This window comes from Tyto alba, unplaced genomic scaffold (genome assembly GCF_018691265.1).
Source record: "Tyto alba isolate M040663 unplaced genomic scaffold, T.alba_DEE_v4.0 Super-Scaffold_6, whole genome shotgun sequence".
In the NCBI taxonomy this organism is placed as follows: domain Eukaryota; kingdom Metazoa; phylum Chordata; class Aves; order Strigiformes; family Tytonidae; genus Tyto; species Tyto alba.
Window position 1 is genome coordinate 15,815,019 of NW_024881327.1, and position 25,205 is coordinate 15,840,223.

Consider the following 25,205-nt stretch of genomic DNA (forward strand, 5'->3'; position numbering starts at 1 on the left):
AGAATCCTACACCATACAGAGGATCATAGAATCTTCCCACCCATAGGTGAGAAGTTCCCTGACCTGCATTTATGTTACAGGGATCATGGCAACAGCACCAGAAACGCTGAAGCTGCTCTGTCTGGAAGGTGGTGGAATGAAGCAGGCCACCAGCACCATCTCATCCTCTCACAGGGAGGGCAACAGCAACCAAGACATCCTCAGCAAGTAAAGGTGACTGGTATTGAGTAATTCAAAAACCCTAGGCAGTCACCTTCTATCTTCTCCAGAAGGAGAAGTGGCAGCAGAATTTGTTTTAATCATATTTTTCTACAAATTATGAAATCAAAAGGATTTCACAGGTCAAGCAAAGCAAGAGAAAATAAATTTCAGAGATGTGTCTAAAGTTTTATACCACAAAGGTAAAGCAAGAGGATGACAAAGTTTAAAAAGAACTGTAAGTTTTATATTAATCAGCGAGACATCATGAGCTGAACAAGACCTGGCAACACTACCAAAAATACATCATTAAAGTTACTGAACAAGCGCTCCATACTTGGCTTTAGGCAAGACCCTGAGAAAACAGGTCATCTTCTAGACTTTGCAAGAAAATGTCAAGGGTTGTATCTCCCTCACAGCCAAGACACCATGCTGCTTCATTATCCTTTCAGCTGACCACGGAGCAGCAAATGAGATGTCAGCAGAAAAAAAGCCTTTTGATCCAGCCCTGCTTCTATGAAATGACAAAGTAACAAACTCCAGCCTCTTGCAGATGTTTGCAAAAGCACTACTCTTAAACTGTGCACCTAATCATTCTGAGGGGATGCTGGAACTTTTACAATTTTGGGCAACCATTTCCATAAGACACCAGATTATATAATTCTGTAAAAAAAAAAAAAATAACTAGCCTTTTAAGAACAAAAAGCTATGGAAGAAAAATCTTGGTATTTCAGTTTAAGATTCCTAATATATTTAATTAGCCTGTCGTAAGACCACCCATACGTGATTTTGTGATTTATTTGAGAGTTTACCATCACAGACAAGTAAACTATGGCTGGCCTCTTGAACTAATTTAATTTTAAATACTTTATTTTCATAAAACTTAGCCAAGATCATTTACCACCAGCCATTTAGGGGAACTGTTTAGGTTAACAGAGATAAGGCAAACAGTATTTACCAGTCCTTGAGTGAATTTCCTCAGCCCTCTATAAACTGTTATGCTTATCTGATACATTAAGACAGGACTGGCTGCCGATACACGGAGCACCACAGCTGACTCGCATGCTATGCGTTATAAGGAACTGACTCTTCAGCCATACTGCAAACCAGGCATTAATAAATAACCATTTAAAAAAAAAAAAAAAAAAAAAAAAGAGGCTGCATTTGACACTTAATAAGCTGGGTTGATAACAAACCTGCAAACTGAGAAGACTCAGCTGTAAGCTTGTCACCCTTCCCTGAAGAGTTGAATTAAAGGCAAAACATAGTCTCCACACAGCTAAAGCAAATACATTATTAGACAAGACTGGAATGGTCTGCTTCCACTCGTGGCCAGTCCTGTAACGTGGAGGCTCAAGAATAGAGCTCCAGTAAGAAATACTGAAAAAATTCTATATGACTAGAAGTCATTTAGACAAATATCCCCTTCTGCTTACCTTCCACTAATTGCGAGTATATATGGAAAGCCAGTTTATGTATAAATACAACTAATTTAGAAGTGATGTATATATAGGGAATCCCATCCTAGAATTATACAACCTGCCTTTTTCACTTTTGTAAACAAATGTCCCCAAAAGGATGATACTTCTGACAGCCCACCTGAGCTAGAACACTATTATAAGAATATAATTTGTTCCTCTTTTGTAGTGACCAGAACGAAAGCAGTCTCAATTGCAATATTTAACCTGACTTTCTGTACATGCTAGAATTAAGTATTTTTCCAACAGTCTTCTGGCACCAGATATCAAAGAATACCAACCTGTCAACACACTTTGTTTTTTGGATCATGTCACAAATTTACATGGGTAAGTTAAAAAAAAAATAAATAAATGAGAAGGGAAAAAAAAAAAAAAAAAAAAAAAAGAGGCAAAGAACAAAGTGGAAGGAGACAGACAGGATTTCTTCCCCATACAATACCACCTCCCCTGCAAGTCAGCATCTCTGACCCACAGAATGACCTGTTCTGCAAACAGACAGGATGAGTCTTCATGGTCGTTCTTCTCATTAAACGCACAAGTCACAAGCCATTATGAATAGCAATGTCAATTTTTGGTTGAATTGCAAACCCACTTTTTTAATTGTTGCTACACGTTCCAGGTAAAAACATTAAAAACTGTTTCTTAGTTGACCTCCCTAATGCTGTAAATTTTTTATGCTTTCAATCTGTAACAACATTTTCTCCCTCTGAGAAGCTGAGAACAATATATTCTCTAGAACATAGATTTTCTTGGGGGAGAAAAATCACCACAGGAGATTCTGATTTTATAGAATAATCACTTTGCCTTAGGAAAGCATGTATTAGACAAAATAAGAGCTTTTGTTTCTGAAATTTTAAGAGGCTTTCCAGAAGAGATTTTTCTTAATTAGTCATTGCCCTATAAAAACCAATTACTGCAAACTATACTGGGATCCAACCAGTTTTCAAGGGTCATGATATTTGTATTTGGCTGATTGCCCAAGAACATCCTCAAGGTCTAAGGATATACTAAAGTGATGCACCCACTGTTTTAAAGATACAACAAAGCCTTTGGAAAGTTAAGTGACTGCACACCTGAGTTGTTGTCTGAATGAGACATTTTGGCCTTTCACATTTACTTCCCAGTGCCAGAGAGACTCTGGATTTTGATGAAGTTAAATTGGAGAGAGGAATCAAATCCAAAAGGCCCTGTGAAAGCAACACACTCTCAATATACACTGTAAACCTTTAAATATTGTGCTGCAAGCAGCTTGACTACTTCCCATACATAACACTTCAAGAACGTTATTAAAAGGTAGAACATATTCCAGTTTAAAAATGAGACAAGGTAGAAAAAAGATTTGCTACTGAAAACACAAAGACAAAAAACTGCATTTAAGAGTCCAGGCTTCACAGTACTGATTCATATTCTCATTTAAAGACCAATCCTTGTTTTTGTTCTGGAATCCCAGTTGTAGAGAGAAGAATCGCGTATGTGGCAGCGAGGAAGGGGGGAATATACATGCCCTAACTTAAGCAAAAGGCAAAGCAGTACAAGGAGAACACAGTTACATATGCCAGCTCAAATGCTTTCATCATACAGGTAGCACCAGGAGGCACTATTTTGAGAGCAATATTGATATAACAGACTGGGGCACCAGATTCCAAATGAGGAGACTAAAATGCCATTCTTGATTCCGCTGTTGGCATCCTCCAAGACCACTGGAAAGTCACTGAGCAGATGTGGACTCAAAGAGGCAAGTTAAGTTATTCTCTGTCTCTCAGCGGAAAAAAAACCACAGCTTGCATGTTAAAAAAGAGTACCAGCACAGCAAAATACCATTTTTATTGTGATTTACTTCAGTGTGTAATGTTACACAATGAACTCCAGTAACTCACAGTGCATTTTCAGACAGAAAATTTGCTGTGGATCTCAGCACGTGTTGACTCCCACCAGGGCCACCTGATCCATTTCTCCTTTCAGTTACTCTCGAGAACCGAAGGAGGATGCTAACACATCAGTAACCAGAAAATTTAAAAAATAATAATAGTAATTAAAAAAACCACACAAACAAACAAAGCAAAAACCATAACATTCCCCTTTCTTGACCTGGGCTCAAGTGAAAACTATCAGGAAAGAAAGTAAGTTGGTAGAGAACAAAATATTGAATTACCCCTGCTGTCTACTCTTCCCTCTTTCTGCAGATTATCCCTCCCTACAGCACTTCTGATGATGTCATGATGTTCCCCCCTCAAATAAAACCCTCCAACACCGGAAAATCTGAAAAATAGTCCACAGATAGATGTGAAGAAAAATGTTCATAACAGTAATTTAAATTTATAATAAAGGGTTTTTTTAAACACAAGTCAAAATAACCAAAGGCTATATAGGCAAGGTGAAACTTAGTTCTGCATCCCATGAGTCAGTAAACATTAACTCGATGAGGATCAAACAAATGAGACCAATAACAAAATGGTCTGACCGAAGTTATGCCGAAGATGTGTTTGCAACATTTGGGTGGGTTTCTAGAGTGCTTTCTGGTTTTGCATTTCGTTTTAAGATTTTTAAAAAACCCATTTCTGATAGATTTACTGTAAGAAAAATAAAAGTTTATATTGGATTATGTTCTGCACGAGAGGAAATTAAAAGTGATTCATGACAAATCTTCCTGGCTGTTTTACAACGCATAAGAGTGAACAAAACCGAAAGGGAAGCAAAAGGAATACCACTGACCTCACTGCACTTTTCTCCTGGGAGGACTAGTGGGCTTGCTTCCACTATTCTTTAAGAAAACCTTGAGGTAGTTTATGTACATCAACACACAAGAGATGACCTTTGGGGGAGGGGACTGGACTCCTATCCTAAAAAAAAACAAAAAAAAAAGCCTGCAAAATGGAGAATTCTCAGACAGGTTAAAAAAAAAAAAAAAGAAAACAAAAAAAAAAAAAAAAAAAAAAACACAAAAAACACCACAACAACGAACAACAAATTGTTAAAAGCCGTTAGGGAAGACAGACTGCATAGCCTGGCAGTGCAGGCCAGGTGAGTCAGGCATGAACAGAGAAGCCCTCAGCTCAGAAGGGAGACAAAAACTATATGGCCACATATACAGGCATGATTTGTTTCTATCACTATTTGTTTTCGCTTCATGTTCTTAAGTCCTTCTTGCTGGAGAACCTGAACAGAATTAAACAACAACAATCAGCAGCTGCAAGGTGAGGTCTAAACTCTTCGCCTTCCCACACAGAGGGGCAAGCAAAAAAGAGCACTTCAGTTTGATAGGAGTTACATCGAACCACCCAGATGTTAAACAACCAATAGATTGCATGAGAAAAAGGAAAAGTCAAAAGATAAACACATCTTATATAGGTGTACAGAGCATAGGATCTAGGACCACCCTTCCTCCCAGGGGAAAGAGAGACTTGATTCCACAATACCAGTCTACCAGTAAAGCAGAATCTGTACCCTCTTGCTCTGGGTACTTCTCCTGTGTCAGAGGAGCAAGACCACTTACAAAAGCCTCATTTTGGAGCTCTAGACTTTAGCATAAAAGATTCTAGGAGATCCCCAGCAAGGAGCAATCCAAGAGGGAACTTTCTTTGCCTATCGCTGAGTGGGCACATTCTTTAATGCTGCCTCCTCCTGGGCAGGCAACAGATGCCAGGCAATCCAGTTACAGGAGAACATCATCTATTAGTGCCACCAAATGCTCTCCAGTTTCATGCCCTGGACTCAATCCAAGATGTGCCCAGTTTAAAACACGAGATTCAATTAAATGAGTCTGTAGTCAGGGTTTAGGAGGTTTTCTGTGAGCTTTGCCCATCAGACAGAAAATATTACACCTGTAATAGTTTTGGGTTACCTTATTATTTCCTACTGGACTGACTATCAGGGTCTGAAACAAAAACTAGCATTTGCTTTCACAAAGCACTGGCTTTTTCAACCAGGGATGGCACCGATTATTCACAGCTCTTGCACACAATATGAAAGAAATGTATTGGACTGATGAGTCTTGCCCTAAAACTTCTCCACATCTCATACCTACTGAAAGTAACGTGGGTGGGTGGTTATTTGTAAGTTGTTCCTGGCCATTTGAAGTGGCCTTACAAAAACAGAGGTCTTCTCAGCAAATCCTTTCCAGGATGTATACCCCTGCTGCTTGAATCCATGCATCGAATCCATGAAAAGGTTTAAGTCTCTTGACAGACAACATCCTGATACAGTATTTGGCAGGTTCAATAGACACTCGAGGGTTTGGTTTTAGCCTGATGAAAAGTTTCAAACACTGCATGATTGCTCCTTCCTCCTGCTTATTTCACTACGATATAAGTGTCTACATGGCAAATTTCAGACGGGAGATAAAGAAGTTAGAATTTTATTCATTTTTGCTGAACACCTTAGGTTAGAAAACAAAACAAACAAGGAGACAAACCAGGATGTGAACTTGAAAGGCAAAACCATACAAGGCAGCTACAGTGTGTGTGCATGTATATGTATATAAGAAATTTTACAGTAACCACAGTATTGTAAATATTTCAAGTACCTAGATTACAGAAGTTGACAACATGCATTCCAGTCATCACAATTTTCTCAGTATAGAAGGAGGGTATGACATTAGACAGGCCATATTAACACAGGTTTTATAGCAGCTAGGTCAAAGCAAGAAAACATCCTCCTTTTCATGAAAAGTCCAAATTTGCATATAAAGAAGAAAAAGAAGTCATGTACAGATGCATACATTTTTCAGAAAAAAAAAAAATGAACAAACATTTTAAAGAATCAAAAGGCATTCATTTGAGTTAACTCAGGAACAAATTCATTAATTTTCAGAAAGATTTACCAACCTGAGACCCAAGACTTCTCTGTGGTGAAAAAAAGGCAAAAGGTTTTCTAAAGCATCAAAACCTAGCCAGTACATAGCACAAAATATTAACACTACTTCCTCTGCAAGACCCACCTAGCCACACAATTACCCACAGTTATTTCCCCATCTAAATGGGAAGCCAGAGGCTGAAAAGGGAGTTGGTAGGGTTTCAGACGGAAAGCTTTTAACACTTACCTTTCCCTTATACACTAGTTCTGGTTCAAATACCACCTCTTCTGCTGCACCACCAATGAACCAGAAACAGGTACACATACACGGATCGGGGATGCTGTTCTATCAGAAACAAACTTGTAGCATGCCCAGTATTTATCATTCAGTAGAAAACATCCAAACTTTTTCTATTTCCAGTTCTGAAGTAATGATTGGAAGCACCTGTTGGTCTCAGTAAGAGCTTTGTAGGATGCTACAGTCCTGCCATGTATGAACACATCTCCTATATGGACCTGTTTTTTTCTGGTGATTTCTTTCAAGAGAAACCAGCCCCTCGACAGAGACTTCTACAGTGCAGCAGATATACAAACGTGAATTAATAAATAATACCCTCTTTGGTCCATTTATCATACTCGGCATTCCTCACTAGTGAAGGTTAATACCAAACGAGATTTCTCCTTTGATTACTTCAATGTGAAGTTTATGCTATATAGCACAATTCCCAAGTAGAGTGTTCCAGGACAAGCTAGTACAGAAGTCACTTTCTTCTTTAACTCAGAAATGCAAAAGCAGGGCCTCCTAGGTTTGTAGAAAATATTCACGTTGTTCACAGCAAATCAGACAGAAGGCATAAGGATAAGCTTCATACAGATGCTGATGCAGGAAAGGAAAGGTAATTAAAACTTCAGTTACCTTTTTCTTCCCTGGCTCCGACCAGCACCCTTTCTGACTGCTGCTGTGTACCGTACCAGGAGTAAATTCAGCCTGTTACTTTCCCAGCCTCCCACAGCATGGAAACTTTCAAAGCTAACACACCTCACTCCTCCTTAGGTCCCTCATACCCTGAAACTTTCAGGAGACCCACCTTACTTAAAATTAATCTGACAAATCTTGGCAGATACTCATCAAGAAATATGATTTTGCGTGCCCAGAAGGTGGGGGGGGAAGCATTGCTTTCAACAAGGACTCCAGCCATTAAGTTGTTGCCATGTATTATTCCCATTTTTATAGACTACTATTTGTAAATCTCTATTACACCTTTTAAAAAAACGTAGCTTTTCTAAGAGACTGATGCTCATGAGGGAAGAACACTTTGAAAGGAATGTTTTTCACCAAAATAATGCATGGTACTGTATAAACATAAACTCAGGCAAAGGTAATTCACTCTGTAGCTAACAGTTGTGAAAGGATTTTGTAGCATTCTCTGGCTAGACACACCATCTGATCTCATCAACTCTTCAAGTTCACTCAGCGGCTCTGCACATTAGAAAAAGTGTTATTACTGCCACCAGTTATCTTTGTTCAAAGATAAAACCTGCATTTTTGAAGCTAAAAATTTTTTTGCTAAACTTTAAGGAGGCAGTTAAAATTCTGGCCCTGCATCAAGGCATGAAAAAAATTCACTGCTCTTACACAGCCCTTTATTTTCTGGGAGTTATGGTAGAACCAGTGTTCAGTTCTGCCAGTTTTGTTACATTAAGACTTCAGGCAAAAATTTTATAAGCCTTATGAAACCATGGTATTTTGTTAATATTTGCTGATAAAATTATTAGAAGTAGCTTGCATCATCGATGCAGATAAAACACAGCACTAACTGAAGTCAGCTTTTAATCTTTCCCAGTATATCAGAGCATTAGGATACAGTAGATGCTCAACAACAAATGCCAGCATCATTCATCTTGCCTCATAAAGAAAGACATATTTTAATTAGCTATACAATAACTTTTGCTCCACAGTCACTCCCAAAAAGTTTTTCATTAATATAATCCATAGAAACTATTTCCTCTGGTGACTTATTTCTAACTGTGATAGGTACCCCCTGTGCTAAAAAGCCTTCTCTTCACATGGCCTGTACCTGAGCAGGAGATGACGGCGTAACCACCAGAGCTGCTTCAGAAGAAATGCCCTGCAGCACAGCTAGAAGAGATATTCCTGGAATATCCATTCGTACTTCAGATAAGCGAACATATGCTATTAACAGCACCTGCAAGTTGTTGGGCTTTCTCATTTGCTTTTCATTTCCATCTATTCAAAGCACCTCTTCAGCTCCTTGGGTATGTTTAGTTGCCAGGATCATCCTTCCAGGTCATGACATCTACGTTCAACCTGTCTTTTCCTTTCCTTATGTATCTTTAAGGCAACTCTTCAACACTCTACTTGCCTTTTTGCAACCAGAAGTTCTCTAGAACAAGGGATCTTTTGACATGCACTTTTCTAATGACAAACAATTAGGCAAAAGATTTATTAGCTGCAATAGCAAGTCCTCTTCCCAGTTGCTGTAAAGACAGTAAATGCATTTAAACTTATTTCATAAGGATGTATGTTGCCCCAGGTTTTTATTATACAGTATGATCTAAATGAACACTGAGGTAATTCACAGTTTAAACTACAGTACCTGCCTATCATTTTCTTCAAATGTATCTAATCAACAGAGCAACCCTCGAAGCTGCCTTTTCAGTAAAAAAAAATGATCTCCATTATCTGGGAAGGTGATCCCACCTAGAGAACTTGCTCAAGATTTCTAATGTGGTAGCTCTACTAACTTTCCTGAAGCAGTGAGCATACTTTTGTCACAAACTCTTCCAAAATGCTGATTTTCATTCCCTGTCACCCATATCAAGAGATTCCCTTATCACAGGTTTGCTTTTACTTTTACACTTGCAGTATTCAGGTATTTTCTAGTCAGAATTACAGGGCAATGTGCATCCTCAGAGGGAAATAAAAAAAGCATAAGAATGCAGCAAAGAAAAAAATATGCCAGAGTATTCAAGCTGAAAGACAATTACCATCACCCTCAGTTTTTATTGTCATGTCACTATGGAAAAATCAGATGAACCAAAGACTAGTAAAAGATAACCACTTCCTTCCACTAATTAGAAAATGGACCCTTCTGATGGTCATGTCAGAAGGGCTGGTAATAATTATGAAATCTTTATATAAAGTTTTTTTCCATTTTTCTTACAATTGCCCAAAGAAAAGTAGTACAGTGGGCATACTATCTGTCCCTGCTTTCAAGGTACACCAAATTCCAGAGCTATACATGCTCAGGAGATTCTGAAACTTGTCCAGAGTGATTTGTGCAAATGTTTTGCCAGCAACACTGCCAGCTACATATGGATGTGTCAATTAAAAAAAAAAAAAAAAAAAAACCACATAATTTCCCAATGCAACATATCTTGCTGCTATTTCAAAATAAGTATTTGTACAGTAGATCCCCATAATCACATAAAGCATTCTTCTTGTAGAATATCTCATTAGCAGACATAACCTTTCATTTTCAAAGGGAAATTTCTGTATTTCATGTTTGGTCAGAAGGTCTGTGAATTGATAAACAGCATTTTATTTATCTATTTTTAAAAAATTTCAGTAAAGGATGATCACAGAATGGTTGAGGTTGGAAGGGGATGTCTGGAGGTCATCTGGTCCGACACCCCTGCTCAAGTGGGACCACATAAAGCCAGCTGCCCAGGGCCACATCCAAACAGCTTTCAAATGTCTGCAAGGATGGAGATTCCACAACGTCCCGGGCAAACCTGTGCCAGTGTTTGAAAACCAGAAAAATCACTTTCTGTGAGACCTGTCAGTTCGTGTCCATTACCTCTTGCCCTGTCACCAGTCACTACTGAGAAGAGCCTGCCTCCCCCTTCCTCATTTCCTCCCACCAGGCATTTATACACATGGATGAGACCCTCCTGAGTCTTGTCTTCTTCTGGCTGAACACCCCCAGCTGTCTCAGCCTCTCCTCATACAAAAGATGTTCCAGTCCCATAAGCATCTTTGTGGCCCTGAACTGGACTCATTCCAGTATGTCCAGGTCCTTCTCATACTGGGGAGCTCAGAACTGGACCCAGCACTCCAGGTGTGGCCTCACCAGTGCTCAGCAGAGGGGAAGGATCACCTCCCTCGATCGGGGGGGGGGGGGGGGGGGGGGGCATGAGGGAAGAGTCATGCACATTCGGTTGCCATAGCAACTGGATTATAACCAAAAAGGTATCTGGAGAGTAACTTTGACTGGCATTACTTCTAAGACTAGCCTAGGTTATACAAACAATATCCTACAGTGAAGTATTGTCTGTGACAATAGGATACAAGATGTGAGGTTAATACTGTACAAAAATTTCACACAGATTTAAGAATTTTGTTACAGTAATATTCCTCATCTTCTATGTGGTAAACAGACAGTATTTACACGTGATGTAGGTGTCACCTGAGATCCGAGCTCCAGGGAAGCAGCAGTACCTTGTTAAAAAGGATAAGGGTGTGCTACTCCCTAATGTGCAAGTTCTTTATACATATAAATTAACTTTTATTTACATTTAGATTTCACACAGAAACTGTGAGATATGGAACAACTGCAGAAAGTCCAACCAAGTGGCACTAAAATGATTTAAGCAGCTGAGGCACCTCTCCTGTGATGAAAGACTGAGGGCTGGGGCTGGACTAGATGACCTCCCAAGGTCCCTTCCAGCCTCAACCATTCTGTACTTCTGTGAAATTGTCAGAGCTCATACTTCTAGTTGTGAGTAACTGAGAAAGTGACTTTGACACATCATTCATAAAAATTAAGGATACGCTATTTCTCCAGTGAAGTGGTGAGCAGAAGGTAAAATGGTGAAGAAAAAAGCCCACACCTGTTAAGGTAGTCAACAGCCCAGAAGCTAAAACTAATCTCTCAACTGAAATTAATGCAGGTTCATCCCCTTTTGTAGCACAAATATGTTTTTTTGACTTTACTCCTCCTCTCTTCCCTCTACCAAAAGTAACCTCGTCTCAGTATACTCAAAAGATAGCATCTTAAATTCATTTTCCCCTCCTTATTACTGATAGCATAAGGACAAACAGCTTAATTGTTGCTTACTGTTAACAGAAACTATAAGCACTTTATCTCCAGAAACTTTTATTTAAAGAGATGCAGAAAGATCATTCACTGATAATGTAAACCAAACTTAGGGTTATACACACAGAGTATATGAGTAACTAAAAATTTCACCAACTGCCTTGGCCAGTTCTCTGCTTGTTGATAGAGTCCAGCTCCCCAGTAGCTACCGCATCACTTCCCACCCTGCTGCACAGGCACCTCCGAGACATTCACCTGAGCCAATATAACTCATCAGGCAAAGCATTCCTGAAGCAGTTCTCTGCCTGTGATTTCTAACCTAGATCGGATTCCCTAAGTAACCCTTCACTGCACTGAAAACACACCCCCTTGGCCCACTGTGCTCTTCATTTCTTCTTCCCAAACTCCCCAGGTTTACACCCACTAGACCTTGTTATGCCATTAGGCTCCCCTCTAGTGATCACAGACACCACAACTCGTGTGATACAGAACAGCAGGTCTCTCAATTAAGAAAATAATGCTCCGAAGCAGATCTGGTATGTACATCTTCAGTACTACCAGCGTGATTTTAATATTGAGACTTACTCTATTACACCAGAAAAATAAGTTAAGCAGATTTTATTTAAGGCAACTCAGATGTGTACATTATTGAAGAAAACTCCTTTGTAAGAGGACACAAAAAAAAAATTTATACGTGAAAAAGGCTCCTACTTGTTTTTCCAATGGTAAAACAGAACCATACATACATGAAGAATATTTTAGACTACACTTATGAAGACACAGCAACAGAACAGCAAATTGTAGGTGGCTGGTTTCCCAATAAATAAACAGACAAGTCCCTTTCCACTTGCTAAACAAGAGTATTGCAAAGTAGAAGTCCACTTTGCTGAGTGTTAAAATAAAAGCTAATGCTGTCTTGTTCTAAGCTGTATAAAATCAGATATAACAAAGCAGTTTAAATCAAAGAGAAATCATGCACCAAAAAGGAAGGCCAAAATTTTAAGTCCTAGGATGACGATTTGATTCACAGTTTACTCAAGGTAATGAAAAGTCTCCAACTCCCGCAGATTTCAGTGGGTTATGAAACAGGTCCTGCAGAGGGAAATGTTCCAAGTCACAAACAGCAACGCCGTATTTTGATACCTAATTGCCACCACTGCCTATGAAGAAATCCCTGGTGTAAAATAGAGAACAAATACAATAATCTTGCTTTCTCATTTCAAAAATGGCATGAAAGGAACAATAAAAGAAAGTTATTGAAGAGAACTAGATTGTTCCCAGCTGTTACCATAAAATACTACAGCTGTTCGTGTCATTGCAGCTAATGACCAGTTGCACTTTTTCAAAGATTGTAACACAGTATGACCATTGTAATCTACATCAAACCAACACTTGGCAAGCATCATGGAAAAGAGACTAAAAAATTATTTAAATTCTATTGGGTTTTTTGGTTTTACTTTGGTTTTGGGGTTTTTTTTTGTTTGTTTGGTTTTTTGTTTTGTTGTGGGTTTTTTTTGTTTTTTTTTTTTTTCATTTCTGTTCATGGGTTGCTTTTTGTGTTCAGGGGGATAGGAAGGGATTTTGTATGAATGGTTCTGCATTCAAATTGCCAATTTTGCTAAACTGCTTTAAAAATTATGATAAATACAAAGTATTACATTACTAAAATTGTATTTTCTAGCAATAAAAGCAGAATTCAGCCAAGAAATCCCAAATTTCTTGTTGAAAAGAGGTGTGCTGAGTAAAACTACTCAAGTCCGTAGTGGCTGAAGAAATATCTTTTCTCCAGAGCCAACAACAGGGTGGGCTTCCCCATCTAGAAGCTTTTATTTGTTTTGTTAACTGTACTATATGCAAACCAAATCAGATTTTTTCATAAGGATTCAAATACACAACAGCAAAGGTTAAAATGGAAAAAAACCCACATACATAGATGCAGAAAGAATTTTCAGACACAACTCTCTCTACTAGAGCATTACTCCTTGACAGATGGACAAAAAGCTAGGGGAAAGGATGTATTCCCACATAAAGTCTCCACAGAATCTGGAACATACTATTTCAAGTAATTTCATGTCATTTCTAGAGAAAATACATGAGTGTATGTTCCTCCCCAGCTATGTGACTTCCCCTCCAAAATCACCCATATATAACTACAGACCAGAAAGAAGTCACAAACTCCTGCACTGCCTTCCCTCCCCCCTCCCCTTGTTACCAAGGAAATCACTAATTTATTATGAGAATTAGCATTCATTTCACCAGTTTCTCCACTTCAGGACAGAAACACACTTCCAGAAGATTTCCAAACACTTCAGAAAGGCTATCACCTAATTATACCCAAGATATGCCCATTTTCACAGGAACCAATATGGAGTTGATAACAAGTAACAAATACAGCCACAGCAAAAGAAGAATAAAAATGCAGTATCCCTATCCAAAGAAAGAGAGAAGTAACTGTTAAACACATACTTCTAACCAAACACAGCAATGGAAAGCATGTCAGATGCTAGGCCTCCTTTCTCGCTTTGGGCCATCTATCTAGACTGCAAATGATTTCTTTCCAAATGCTGATTACTGCAGAACATGAACAACTCGGGAATTTTGCTTTATGCAGTCACACAATCACCAAGTTCTCACTATCAAGTTACAAAAAAAAATAAAAATGAAGGTTGCTTGTATGACGTTTAAAAGACACTCACAAAAGCTTAAATTAAAAATTAAAATCTAATCACACACTAAATTAGGCCAAAAACCTGTAGTTTGGATTCTCTTAATTAAGCCCATCGAACAATGCCCAGAATGAGTGTTAAAGACTGTCTGCAGCATCACATCTGCATAACCCATTATTAACACATGTTATTTTCACCATTCCAATCAGAAGTTCAAAGTGCACTTCCTTTCTTGTGGCAACACTGTGCAGGCTTGATATTTCTGTATAATTAGCAAGTATCACAGTCAACATTACTGCAGAATTTGCTCCATAGCAGGTTAGTTATACTTTTTTGCTCCACTCCATCAGTTCTACATTGTGCAACAGTCAGGACAACTCAAGGAAAGTATTTCAGCTAACATGAATCTGATGCAATAAAATGCTTAAGCTGCATGCCTCTAAAAGATGGGATGGCAAAAAAGAATATGTTGTAGAATACTGACATTGTTATAACGATACCTGTCTCCATCAGTACATGTTTCATCAATCCCGTTACAGCAATTCTCAATTTTGAAAGCCCTGTAATGCATATGCAGACTTCAATTATTTTATTAGGCCATATATGCCTATCTGAAAGATGGAAAAATAGCTATTACTATTGAAAGACTTAATGCAACCATAATTTAGCATAGTTTTGACTTTCTTTACCACAAAGATTTTGTGCAATCTCTATGCAGACTAGGTTCCGCACCTTTTACACTTTGAGTTTAAGCTTGGGGGTTTAAAGTTCACTCATCTCTAGTGAGCTTAAGGTTCTTTCAAGTATTGCCAACTTCACCAAATCCTGCCTTCTGTTGCTAACTTCTGTATCTGGTTGCAAAGACACCAAAGCACAAGTGCCTATACCGTCTCTCTTGAAGTTAACAAAAACACACCACTGTCTATGCTAGCCCTCAGAGCTTTTTGCAAACTACATGAGTTAACACTAAGAATCATGCTGTGAGTTTTCAACATTACTGCTAAGCAACCTGCAAGCAGCAGCTGAACTGCAAAATAGAGACATCCTTCTGTGACAAGCTGGGTAGAGCTTGAGCAGCACACTGCTAGTGGAGCTATTCACTGAAAAGAAAGCTACAGAGTCAGCAGCTGGCTGCAGAATTACAACAGAAGTCTGAGGAAGAGGGAGAATATACTTCCCTTATTCTCACATGCTTCCCCAGGCACCTACAGATCCACCAAAGGAAAGTCACCATCTTCGGTAAACCTCTTGTCTTAGGTACGCAAATCACAACTACCAGGCAGCACTTAGGCTGCTTGACATACTCAGCAACAAGTATGAGAGCAATAAAGAGAGAAAAGTTTGCAGAAATGTAGGAAAAGAATAGACAGGAAAATAAAGGGCATAACAAGAGGAAGCTGCAACAGAAGTTCAGTACAGCACAGCTTTATTTCTAAGTAGGAAGAAGTTGGAGTGGTAGACAGTCCTCAAATTATTTTTTTTTTTTAAAAAACAACATCATGAAGTACACCCTAAAAGGAAAAAATGCTATCTACACCTTAAGCACGTGCAACCACCAGACACCCAGGAATTAACTTCTAACTAAAAACACCATTTTTGAACTCTGGTGACTTTCCACTGCTCCTTCTCTCTCCGACTCCAAACATAAATGGTATTAGTTGGAGATTGTGTTGGCATCATAATTCAATCTTAAACAAGACAGTCATGTTCTCCTCATACAGCAGCGTTGCCATATCAACATTAACATGACTAACCTCACTTATAAATATAGATATCATAGTCAGTTTAAAATGCACGTAAATGACTGTCAAGGAGGTACTACTCTGGAGGTGTTATTTCAACAGTAGTGGCTTTAAGGTGGAGGAGTAAGTAGGGGAGGAATAAGTACTTTGGATTTTTATATTTAAAAGAAAAATTTACCATCATAGCACTTATTGTCTCCCTGTTTCTCCACATACACTCTTCTATCTCTTCCTTCATTCAACAGTTAAACAAGAACATACCTGGGGTACAACTTCCAGCAATAATATATCTGAATCTACAACCTGAGTGACATATCATTCAATGAGCCACGCACTTACATGAACTAGGCTGACGTACACTATAATATTTTTCAGAATTGGGATGATACTTTCTACCTTTATTGATTGAGTAGCCATAAAATGGTCTTTTATGGGGGGAAAGTCAAGGTAAATGACTGATAATCAGAACAGGAAATTATTTAAGTGTTCAGCTGAAGAACCATTATGCAATAGTAACTTGCATTTGACTTGTGAAACCACATACAAAAGATTATAAGAAGGCACCTTTTCGTGAAGATGATTTGAAGTGGCTTTTACTTCAGAAACTTGTGGCTTCTTTTATGGCAAGCTTGAGAAGAGTGCTAAGCACTATCTTTGTATCTTAAAATACTCTTAAGGAAGTACTTTTCTCCACATTCTTTAAAGCTACAAAGAGGGAACTATCCCCCACTACATGCTGCTTCAACACTACTGGGAAGCCTTGGAAAAATTCACATTCATATTTAAAATGGAGTACCAAATTTAAGTCACAGTCCTGCTGTTGTCCTTTAAGTAGGAACCACTCGGCAAAATAGAAGAAAGTAAAAAACAAGATGAGTTTGAAGTATCCAAGCTACAGCTACTTATTTATTGACCTTACGCAAAATCACTTTTGACAGAAAAACCCTTTAGAATACCAGACTGGAAGGAATGTGACGAGTTCTGGAAGTCATGGAGCTACAAAAAAAAAAAAAAAAAATTTAAAATATCAAGTTATGTAATCAAAGGTTGATATATTTTGCATTTGATCTTCCTGCCACAACCTGCACAGAAAAGCAAGAATAACCATGCAACATCTATCACCACTAAGTGGGATGCATGCAATGGAAGCAGATACCATTCAATTTAAGAGTGGATAGCAGAGAGGAAACAACTGTTCTCTACAACATCCCCCTATGGAAAATGACCTCAACTGGCTCATATTTTCCAATTAAGTGAAATGCTGATAACGTCCAGCATGAACTCCTCTTTCGAGTTTCTCACCACCACCAGTGGTATCGAAAGCACCAGCTCTCTTGCTAGGCTAAGCCAAAAAGAGCAGGTAATAGAAGACAGCTTTAGCCAATGTAGAATTCAGAAGTATACAAAAGGTTTTTAACACACAGACAAGGCAATTTCGTCCCTCATCTCAGTCCTGAAACAGTATATTCAGCAAGCTCCTCTCATAATATAGAGCACGAGAAAAGCCTCCCACCTATGCAGTGCAGCAATAACCACATAAGAACGGCGCCCTTCAGCGTGAGCACGATTTTTCCCCTACGCCTATACAGCAAGACTTGTTTTGCTAAAGGGCTTATTTACAAAATGATCTTCATGACTAAGAGGCTCAGTGAGTTCACAAATCAAAATAAATCACCAGCTTTATTACACAAGCATAACTGTCATACACTGTGCTTTTGTTTTGTTTCAGTTTCTCATTACTACATTCACAAACTTTTACAAGTGCTATACACCCATCACACATATATACAAGCTTACACAGTGTGAAACACATGAACACTGCATCCAGCTGACAGAATCCACTAGTCTTACAAGTACTAACTTAGTTTTGACCACAAGATAAGAACAAAGTAATTACATATAAGAAATGACAAGCCAGCCTAACTTTCTTTCCTAAGTAACCATAAAGCCTGTGCAAGCACATCCACTTGTTTTCTGTTCTCAGCTGCATTTCATGCAGCTTGCTTCACCAAGGTACCAGGGGATCTGCAATTACCGAGTTCCCCAAGCTGAGGTGGAGGAACACCCAACCCTTCAAATAGGGATAAAAGTGGATGGAGGAGAGCAGATAATCCCCAGCTGCACTGGTACCACCTTTTTGACCTAGGTGAAGGTGGATTCTCTAATCAGTAACACTCCTTAAACCCAGATGCAGGCTTCCTCAGAGCAAGTGAGTACATTCCTAAGTACTACAAGGATAAATTAAAAAGAAAAATAGTCAGCTTTCCTCTGCCAATAGAACAGCTACAAAGCTAGTCATCCCTTTCCCTCATGAGGATCAGGCAGATTCTGAATTTTCGGCACCATCAGAAGAAGGGCACAAAACCGTTTACTGGCATTAGACAGCTATAACTATTGAAGTAACACCAGTTCTTGTCATACATTTCCTAACACTCAAATTTACAGCAAAATATATACCAAAGTTACCAGTGCTACTGACATTCAGGTCATCACGCAATTCCTCAAAAACCAATGAACGGCAGCCCAGCACTTGCAGGATACATCTATGCTGGAAAAATTGCACTTGATTCAGAGAGACAGAGGCTGGCTTCTGCAGTACACCGGCACTGGATTCCAGCCTGCAGCATAAGCCTTTGGCGAGTACACACAAGTCTCCCTGGACTAATGGAAACTCTAAACTTCATTGCTAATTCCCATTATTGACAGCATTTCACCTTTCACGAATCTGAAATTAACACTGGTGGTTAACACACTGATCATGAGCTGGCATGCACATTACGTTACAACCAACCAATAGCCTGAATATTAGAAAACCATTAACAATGACACGGTTTGAAATTCAGAGACAGCAGAGACTGATGTCTAGTTTTTTGGGGTGTTGTCAATTGTTGATATAACTGTGTACACCTCCACACATAACGCACAAGAGGAAAAGAAGATTGCCAACACCATGGTTCACAAGCCATGGCAGGAACCCATCTGAACAGCCAACATAGAAGGATTTCAGAAAAACTCCACTTTCCTTCAAAGACCAAAAAACAACCCCAAAAAACCCACAAAAACAAACACACACACACACCACTCAAAAAGCCCATAACCACCTGACCTGCCCAGGAGTATCAAAACAATCCTTGTACATAGCTAACAGCAAGATTTCCAAGGAACACTGGCTTTACTTCTTTGTACGATTACTCCAGTTCCCTTTCAGTTTTTATTTAGGATTACTCTGCTTTAGAACAGTATTTCTAGAAGGCAGTAATGCAACACTGAATATTTTGAGGAGGTTAAGTAACACGATACACAGCTTTTCCCTCCAGGTCAGTGGGGTTCAAATCTTGCTAATGTCAGTAGTGACCAAAAGCTGTTGACATCAGACAGCTGTTATGTGACCCATGAGGAATGAGCTGGTATCCTCAGTCCAGTTTTTCCTGGACAGGTATTCCTACCTTCACAAGAACAACCAAGCCGACACTCTAGCTGGCAAGTCTCAGGAGTGAAAAGCAACATGGATAAGGAATAGCTTTCTCAGTCCTGAACAAGAACAAGAACTTAAAGACAGGTCTGTCCAGGTGAAGGCTGCATCATACCTCTAACAAAAAAGCAAGAAATCACAATTTGTAAATACATCGAGTCAGCATTTGCTGTAACAGTATGTTGTTCTGAACCTTGATCCTGCAAACTTCTGCATGTACAGGTTATTGTATTTGCAGCCAACAGACCAAAATGTTGCTCCTTTACAGGATCACAAAATCCGGACAGTAAAGATGAATTGCCTAATTGCATCAGAACACATGTACCATCTTAAGGACAACACTAGAGTGAATCAAAAAAGTACTTCTCAAACTGTAACTGCATCCTCTGGATTCACATATTTTTACTTTAGCTCAACAGAACACAGTTTTGTCAACTTTAACAACAGTTAATTTGCTTCAGACAACAATTCACAGACTTGAATTTCTTTCCATTGCTCATTGCACGACACCATCAGATCCAAAAATCTCACTCCAACCACCAAATGTAACTGTGCACTAGCTGCATAACAGAGGTGGGAGAAGACCAGGACCTTATAAGCATTAAGGTCTCCTAAGCCCTTTCCCCCTTCTCCCAAAAGCATGTTTTATTTTTGATTCAAATCACTATAGGCACAGTTTACACAATTCATAAGCAAAGCAAAATGAGTGGGAGATGAAGTCCTCACCTATGGAAATACCCCACTTCTCAGTATATTTCAGTTTTTTAAGCATGAGGAGACAAAAAAAAAAAAAAACAAGCCCACAGCAACTCCCTGAAGAGGCAGCTCTCAGCCACAAGCAATCTGCATGAAGCTGCTGGAACCGTAACCTCTCCAAACCCACCCCACCATTACGTAAGAGTGCCCAGCCAGGATTTTCACCAGCCAGCCCAGAATTGTTGTTAGGAGACATCTCCTGTCATGCACCAGCAAATTGAAAGGGTTTTAAAAAAATGCCAACCAAGCACAACAAAAACAAGCAAAAAAAAAAACCCACACGCAAACAGAAGAGAGAGTTTAATCCAGAACGTACATCCATATGCTAAAAACACTTCCCTTCCAAGTACAGTTTTATATCATATTCTAACTTCAAAAAACAAAAAGTTGTTTTCACAGGTTATATCTCATCAACATCAGAATATCTCTTTTTCTTACGTAAAATACTAAGGCTCTCCAACTAACTTGCATAGGTGCTTTCAAGGTACCTTTTTATTTTTTTAATTATTCCTTATTCACTTAACCCTGCAAGCCTGTTTCAACTGTTCATCTCAAGAAGGTACAGATCACATCCTATAGGAAAGAAACAACAAAGTAATCTTTTCCTATCGCTATTATTATTACCCCCAATTTTCTTCTTACTTGATTTCCTTACAGTGTATACGAAGGCAGTGTGAAGTACCTATGATACAGCAAAGAATAATCCTATTAAGAATCAGTTTACTGTGTACTACTCTCTTCAGAGGCTATTTTAAGATCTTAAAAGGATATCAGTATTTAATAAAGGACTGAACCAGTCAAATCTTCACATCTCCAATGGAACACTAGCATTGTGAGACAATAGTTACCAGGTGAGAGAGACACCTAAGCAGCACGTATGTTCTGTTCTTTTTGTTCAGTTTAACAGAGTTGATTTCTGTTAGTTGCATTATAAAAATATCTAACTATACATACTGTTAAATTTTCTTAGAAATGGCAATTTCAGATGTTTGAGACGTTATGTGTGTGAAAAACGCAAAAAGCAGTTGCTGACAAAACACATTCAGATGCATTGAAAACATTGAGGGCTTTGTAAATATTGAGATAATTCCTATTGATGATGAACATCAACTTAAGCCAAAGGAAGTTCTGCCACAGCAGAGATTGGGAGATTTGGTCATGTGTTAAGACCAAGGCACATTAAAAAAAAAAAAAAAAAAAAAAAAAAAGAGGTAAAAAGTAAAAAGTTAGGCATCCCATAATCACAAAGAAGTCTTCCCCATGCAATGGTCATTTGTTATTTCTACAGAAGATAAACATCAGCAAAACATAGCTCTTTCAGGTTTCTAAAGTCTATTCTTAGTGTGATGTAACAGACTGACTACTAAAACAAGCAGTAAATATTCCAGATATTAGAAGGTAAAGGTGAATTCCTAAGTAATTTTTTTAAAAAATGATCATGCTTGTAATTATGCCTCTTGCAACATCTGAAAATCTACAATTTCACTTGGAGGAGAAAAAAAAATGGAGGGGAAAAGGCATAAGAAGGTAAGTGTAACTATAGACACAAAAATATAAATAATATGCCTTTCCGAATAATATTTATATTGAACGTTTAGTTTTGATGTACACTCAAAGCGTACACCAAAGTGTATACATTCCAAGGCCACTGCAATTTCCAGCCTCCTGGGTTCTGGAAGGATGCAGCCTGCATTTAGGATTCGTGCTTTCCACCATAATCTGTATCGGTCCAGGGGTTACAGCCAACCGGATGAAATACACTGTATCCAAGTGTATCCCGCTATGTGGCCGGGGGACGGCGGGGGGAAACGCCAAACCCAGCAAACCGAAAACCCCAGCCACGGAATACACGCGCCCTTCACACGTACCGAAAAATGCACATGTGCAATTTAAATCAGGCACCACCCCAGTAAATAAGCCCTTGGGTCTGTGCTGCAGGGCACGATGTGCTGGTAATCCAAACTCTGATTTGTTTATACGGCCGAGGCCGGCAGCACACGCATACCTCTGAAACCGAGTAAAAATCATGGAGCCGATACGTGTTAGTGCCGAGCACCCCCACGCACATCTGCACGCACACGCGGGTGCACGGCCACGGTCCGCCCGCTGGGTAACTTCACATCCACGCAGGCCGGGCCGTCAGTAACAGACGCCGATGGAGGAGGAGGAAGCAGCCTTCGCCACCTCCCACAGCACCCGCGGCCCACCGCCCCCCTGCGCCCACGGCCACGGCCCCCCCGCGCGGCATCCCCGCCGCGGGGGCGGCCCTGCAGGGAGCGGGGGGGGGGGGGGGGGAAGCCGGGCAACGCAGCCCGTCCCCCCGCAGGGGGGGTTGGTCTGGGGGGAGCGGAGCCCCGGCTGTCGGCGCGGGGAGGTTTCCAGGTATCCTTGCTGCATGCGGGGAGCCGAATGGCAGTGACAAGCGGCGGCGCAGCCTGCGGGGGGGGCTCCGGGCAGCGCAGCCCGGAGGAGGAGGAGGAGGAGGAGGAGGAGGAGGAGGAGGAGGAAGGGGGGGGATGCCCGGAGGAGCAGGCGGGCTGGGGGAGGGGGCCGAGCCCTGCCCCCCTCTCCCCCAGGCACTGGGGCGGGCGAGGAAGCTGGGGCTCCCCCTCTCTCTCACGCCAGCCCTGTGCAGCGCCTTCAAGGCGGAGAGGGGGAGGCGGCGGGGGGGAGGAAGGGGGGGAAATGCTGCAATGTAGCGCCGGGCGGGCAGGCGAGGGAAAACGCAAACCCTCCACCGGGGCCCGGCGCAAGCCCCCGGGCCAAGCCAGCCGCTTCCAGCGGTCGCGCCGCCGGCAGCCCCGCGGTACCTGGCCGCGGCGGGGAAGGGGGGGGGGGGGGGGGACACGACGGACGCGACACCCCAGCCGGGGGCACGGCGGGACGACCCGGCCGAAAGAGCGGCGGGGGGCGCAGCACCCACCTTTCACCACCCTGTCCGTCGTCGATAACTTGGGATCAACGGCCTTATGCTCCGACATGTCCGGCGGCCGGGGAGGCGGCGGGGCTCTCGCCCCTCGGGCAGGGCAGGCGCGGGCTGAGGCGGCGGCCGCCGCTGCGGTCAGGGCTCCGGCTCCTCCGCTGCGGCCGAAGTTGCCGCGTCCCGCCGCCGCTCGCTGGCTCGGCTGGGCTCTGCCGCGCGGTGCCTTCCTCCTCCGTCTTCCTCCACCCCCGTCCTCCTCCTCCTCCTCTTCCTCCGCCAGTTAATTATTGCTCGCTTTCAAGCACGCCTCCGGGTCGTTTAGGACGGCTCGCTCTTCCCCCCCCCCCGCCAAAGACCCCGGCGACGACACCCGCGGCGGGCGGCTGTCAGGCAGCGCCGGCAGGAAAAGCCGCGAGTGGACGCGGGCAGCAGGAACAGCCAGGTTGCACACGCAGCGGCCAGCCCAGCGCTTCCTTCCTCCGCGGCGCGCCGATGGCTGCTCCGGCTCCTCCCGCCGCCGCCGCCGGCCGCCGCACTGGATCGGGATCGGGATCCGGATCCGTCTCCTTTCCCCCCCCACCCCGCCCCCCCGCAGGGTCTCTCCCCTCACTCGCACCGACACCAGCCGCGGCGCTGCACACGCTCCACGGCGCCGCCCGGCCCCGCCCTCCCGGCTCCCGCTCCCCCCGCGCGGCCATTGGCTGCCGCCGAGCTGCCAATCACTGTCAGGTAGCCCCGCCCCGCCCGCGCCGCCGCACCGCCCAGGTGCACCCGCCGGCGCCCACCCGCGCCGTGGAGACCGGTGGGTGGACGCGCCGCGCCGCGCTCCGCCGCGCTTTCCCGCGGGCCCGCGGCTCGGCAGGCGCGGAGGTACCGCGGGGGCCGCAGGCGGAGCGGGGGGAGCCCGCGTGTGGCTGCGGGGGCGGCCGCCTCTTGTCACTCACGGTGGCCGCGGCGGCCGCACGCCGGGGAACCGCGCCCGGTGGCCACGCCTGCGTGCCGGGCCGCCCCGCGATCGTGCGGGGAGCGCCGGCAGCCGCCGAGCCAGCCGCCTGCCCCGAGTGGGGGGGGGGGGGGGGGGTGTGACCCGGTGCGGTCACACGCGGGGCGCGGGCACGGGCACGGCCGGCGCTGGCCTGCTCGAAAGGGAAACTCCTTAAATAACGTCCTTCGGTGTGGGGGGGTTGCTCAGACACCCCCCGGGTGCGGGACCAGGCCGAGGCGCCGGCGGGCGCGGGTGGCAGCGCTCGGCCCCGCTGCTGGGGCCGCTCCCGCCCCGCCGCCTCCTCAGATCCGTCCAGCAAAGGACAACCGCAGCGGTCAGTCGTGGGGTGGGCAGTGTTCGGTGTCCCCGGTTGGAAGACAGCTCTTACTTCACGTTTTTTGGGGGACTGGAAGGTAATTTACATCTGCGACAGTGTCCCCCGTGGTTCCGGACGACATAAATACTGTTTAGGGCTTGTTTCTACGTGTAGATGTTCAGGAGGAGCTATTCCTGACTAATTTAATGATTTATTTCCAGAATAAGGCTGAGCTGTTCCGGTTTAGTTTAACACTCTTGAGTTTTAATTAAAGAGGAAAATAGGGCACACCTATTCTGGAAGAGGGATGTTTACAGAGTTGTTGTTGAATAACTTCTGTGTAGATGAGCCAAGAATCAACAGACACCTAACTCGGCTTCCCATTTCCCTCCAGGGTGATGTACAAGTTCCTTGCTTAGCAGATACTATTGCTTAGACAGCCACAAAGAAAGTAAGATGGCAGTTATGACACACATCCTCTGCTTTGATTCGCCTGACATTTTTAGGGGACATTTTGTTGGCTGTCCTTGCGGCATTTTTGCTGAACATGGGAAGACATTGTATGCCGCTGGCATTGCGTACAACAGCATGAGTTCTCAGCTTGTTCCTACAACCGTGGTGAGCTCCATGTGGTGTGACCATCCTTTAGTCCCACGAGCACAAACTAGATGGGTAACAAAGTTCCCATCTGAGATTCCTACCGCGATGGTAACACAAGAAGAAGAAACAGAGCTAGTGCTCAAGCAAGGGTATTTTATATATGCCCAAACAAATCCTGAAGCCCATGACAAGTATGCAGAAGGCTCCCCATATGTTAG

The 25,205-nt window shown here is 42.4% G+C and overlaps 1 protein-coding gene across 2 annotated transcripts in view; it reads right to left on the minus strand.

The window, feature by feature from the left end:
- The window catches only part of PPP3CA (protein phosphatase 3 catalytic subunit alpha), a 202,103-nt gene extending 178,378 nt beyond the window's left edge, over window positions 1-23,725 (minus strand). For both annotated transcript variants that reach the window (XM_042807999.1, XM_042807998.1), the window contains exon 1: window positions 23,087-23,725. In XM_042807999.1, coding sequence (XP_042663933.1) covers window positions 23,087-23,144 — 58 coding nt within the window. In that variant the 5' untranslated portion in view covers window positions 23,145-23,725. The remainder of the gene's footprint in view (window positions 1-23,086) is intronic.
- Between the last annotated feature and the right edge of the window lie 1,480 nt (window positions 23,726-25,205).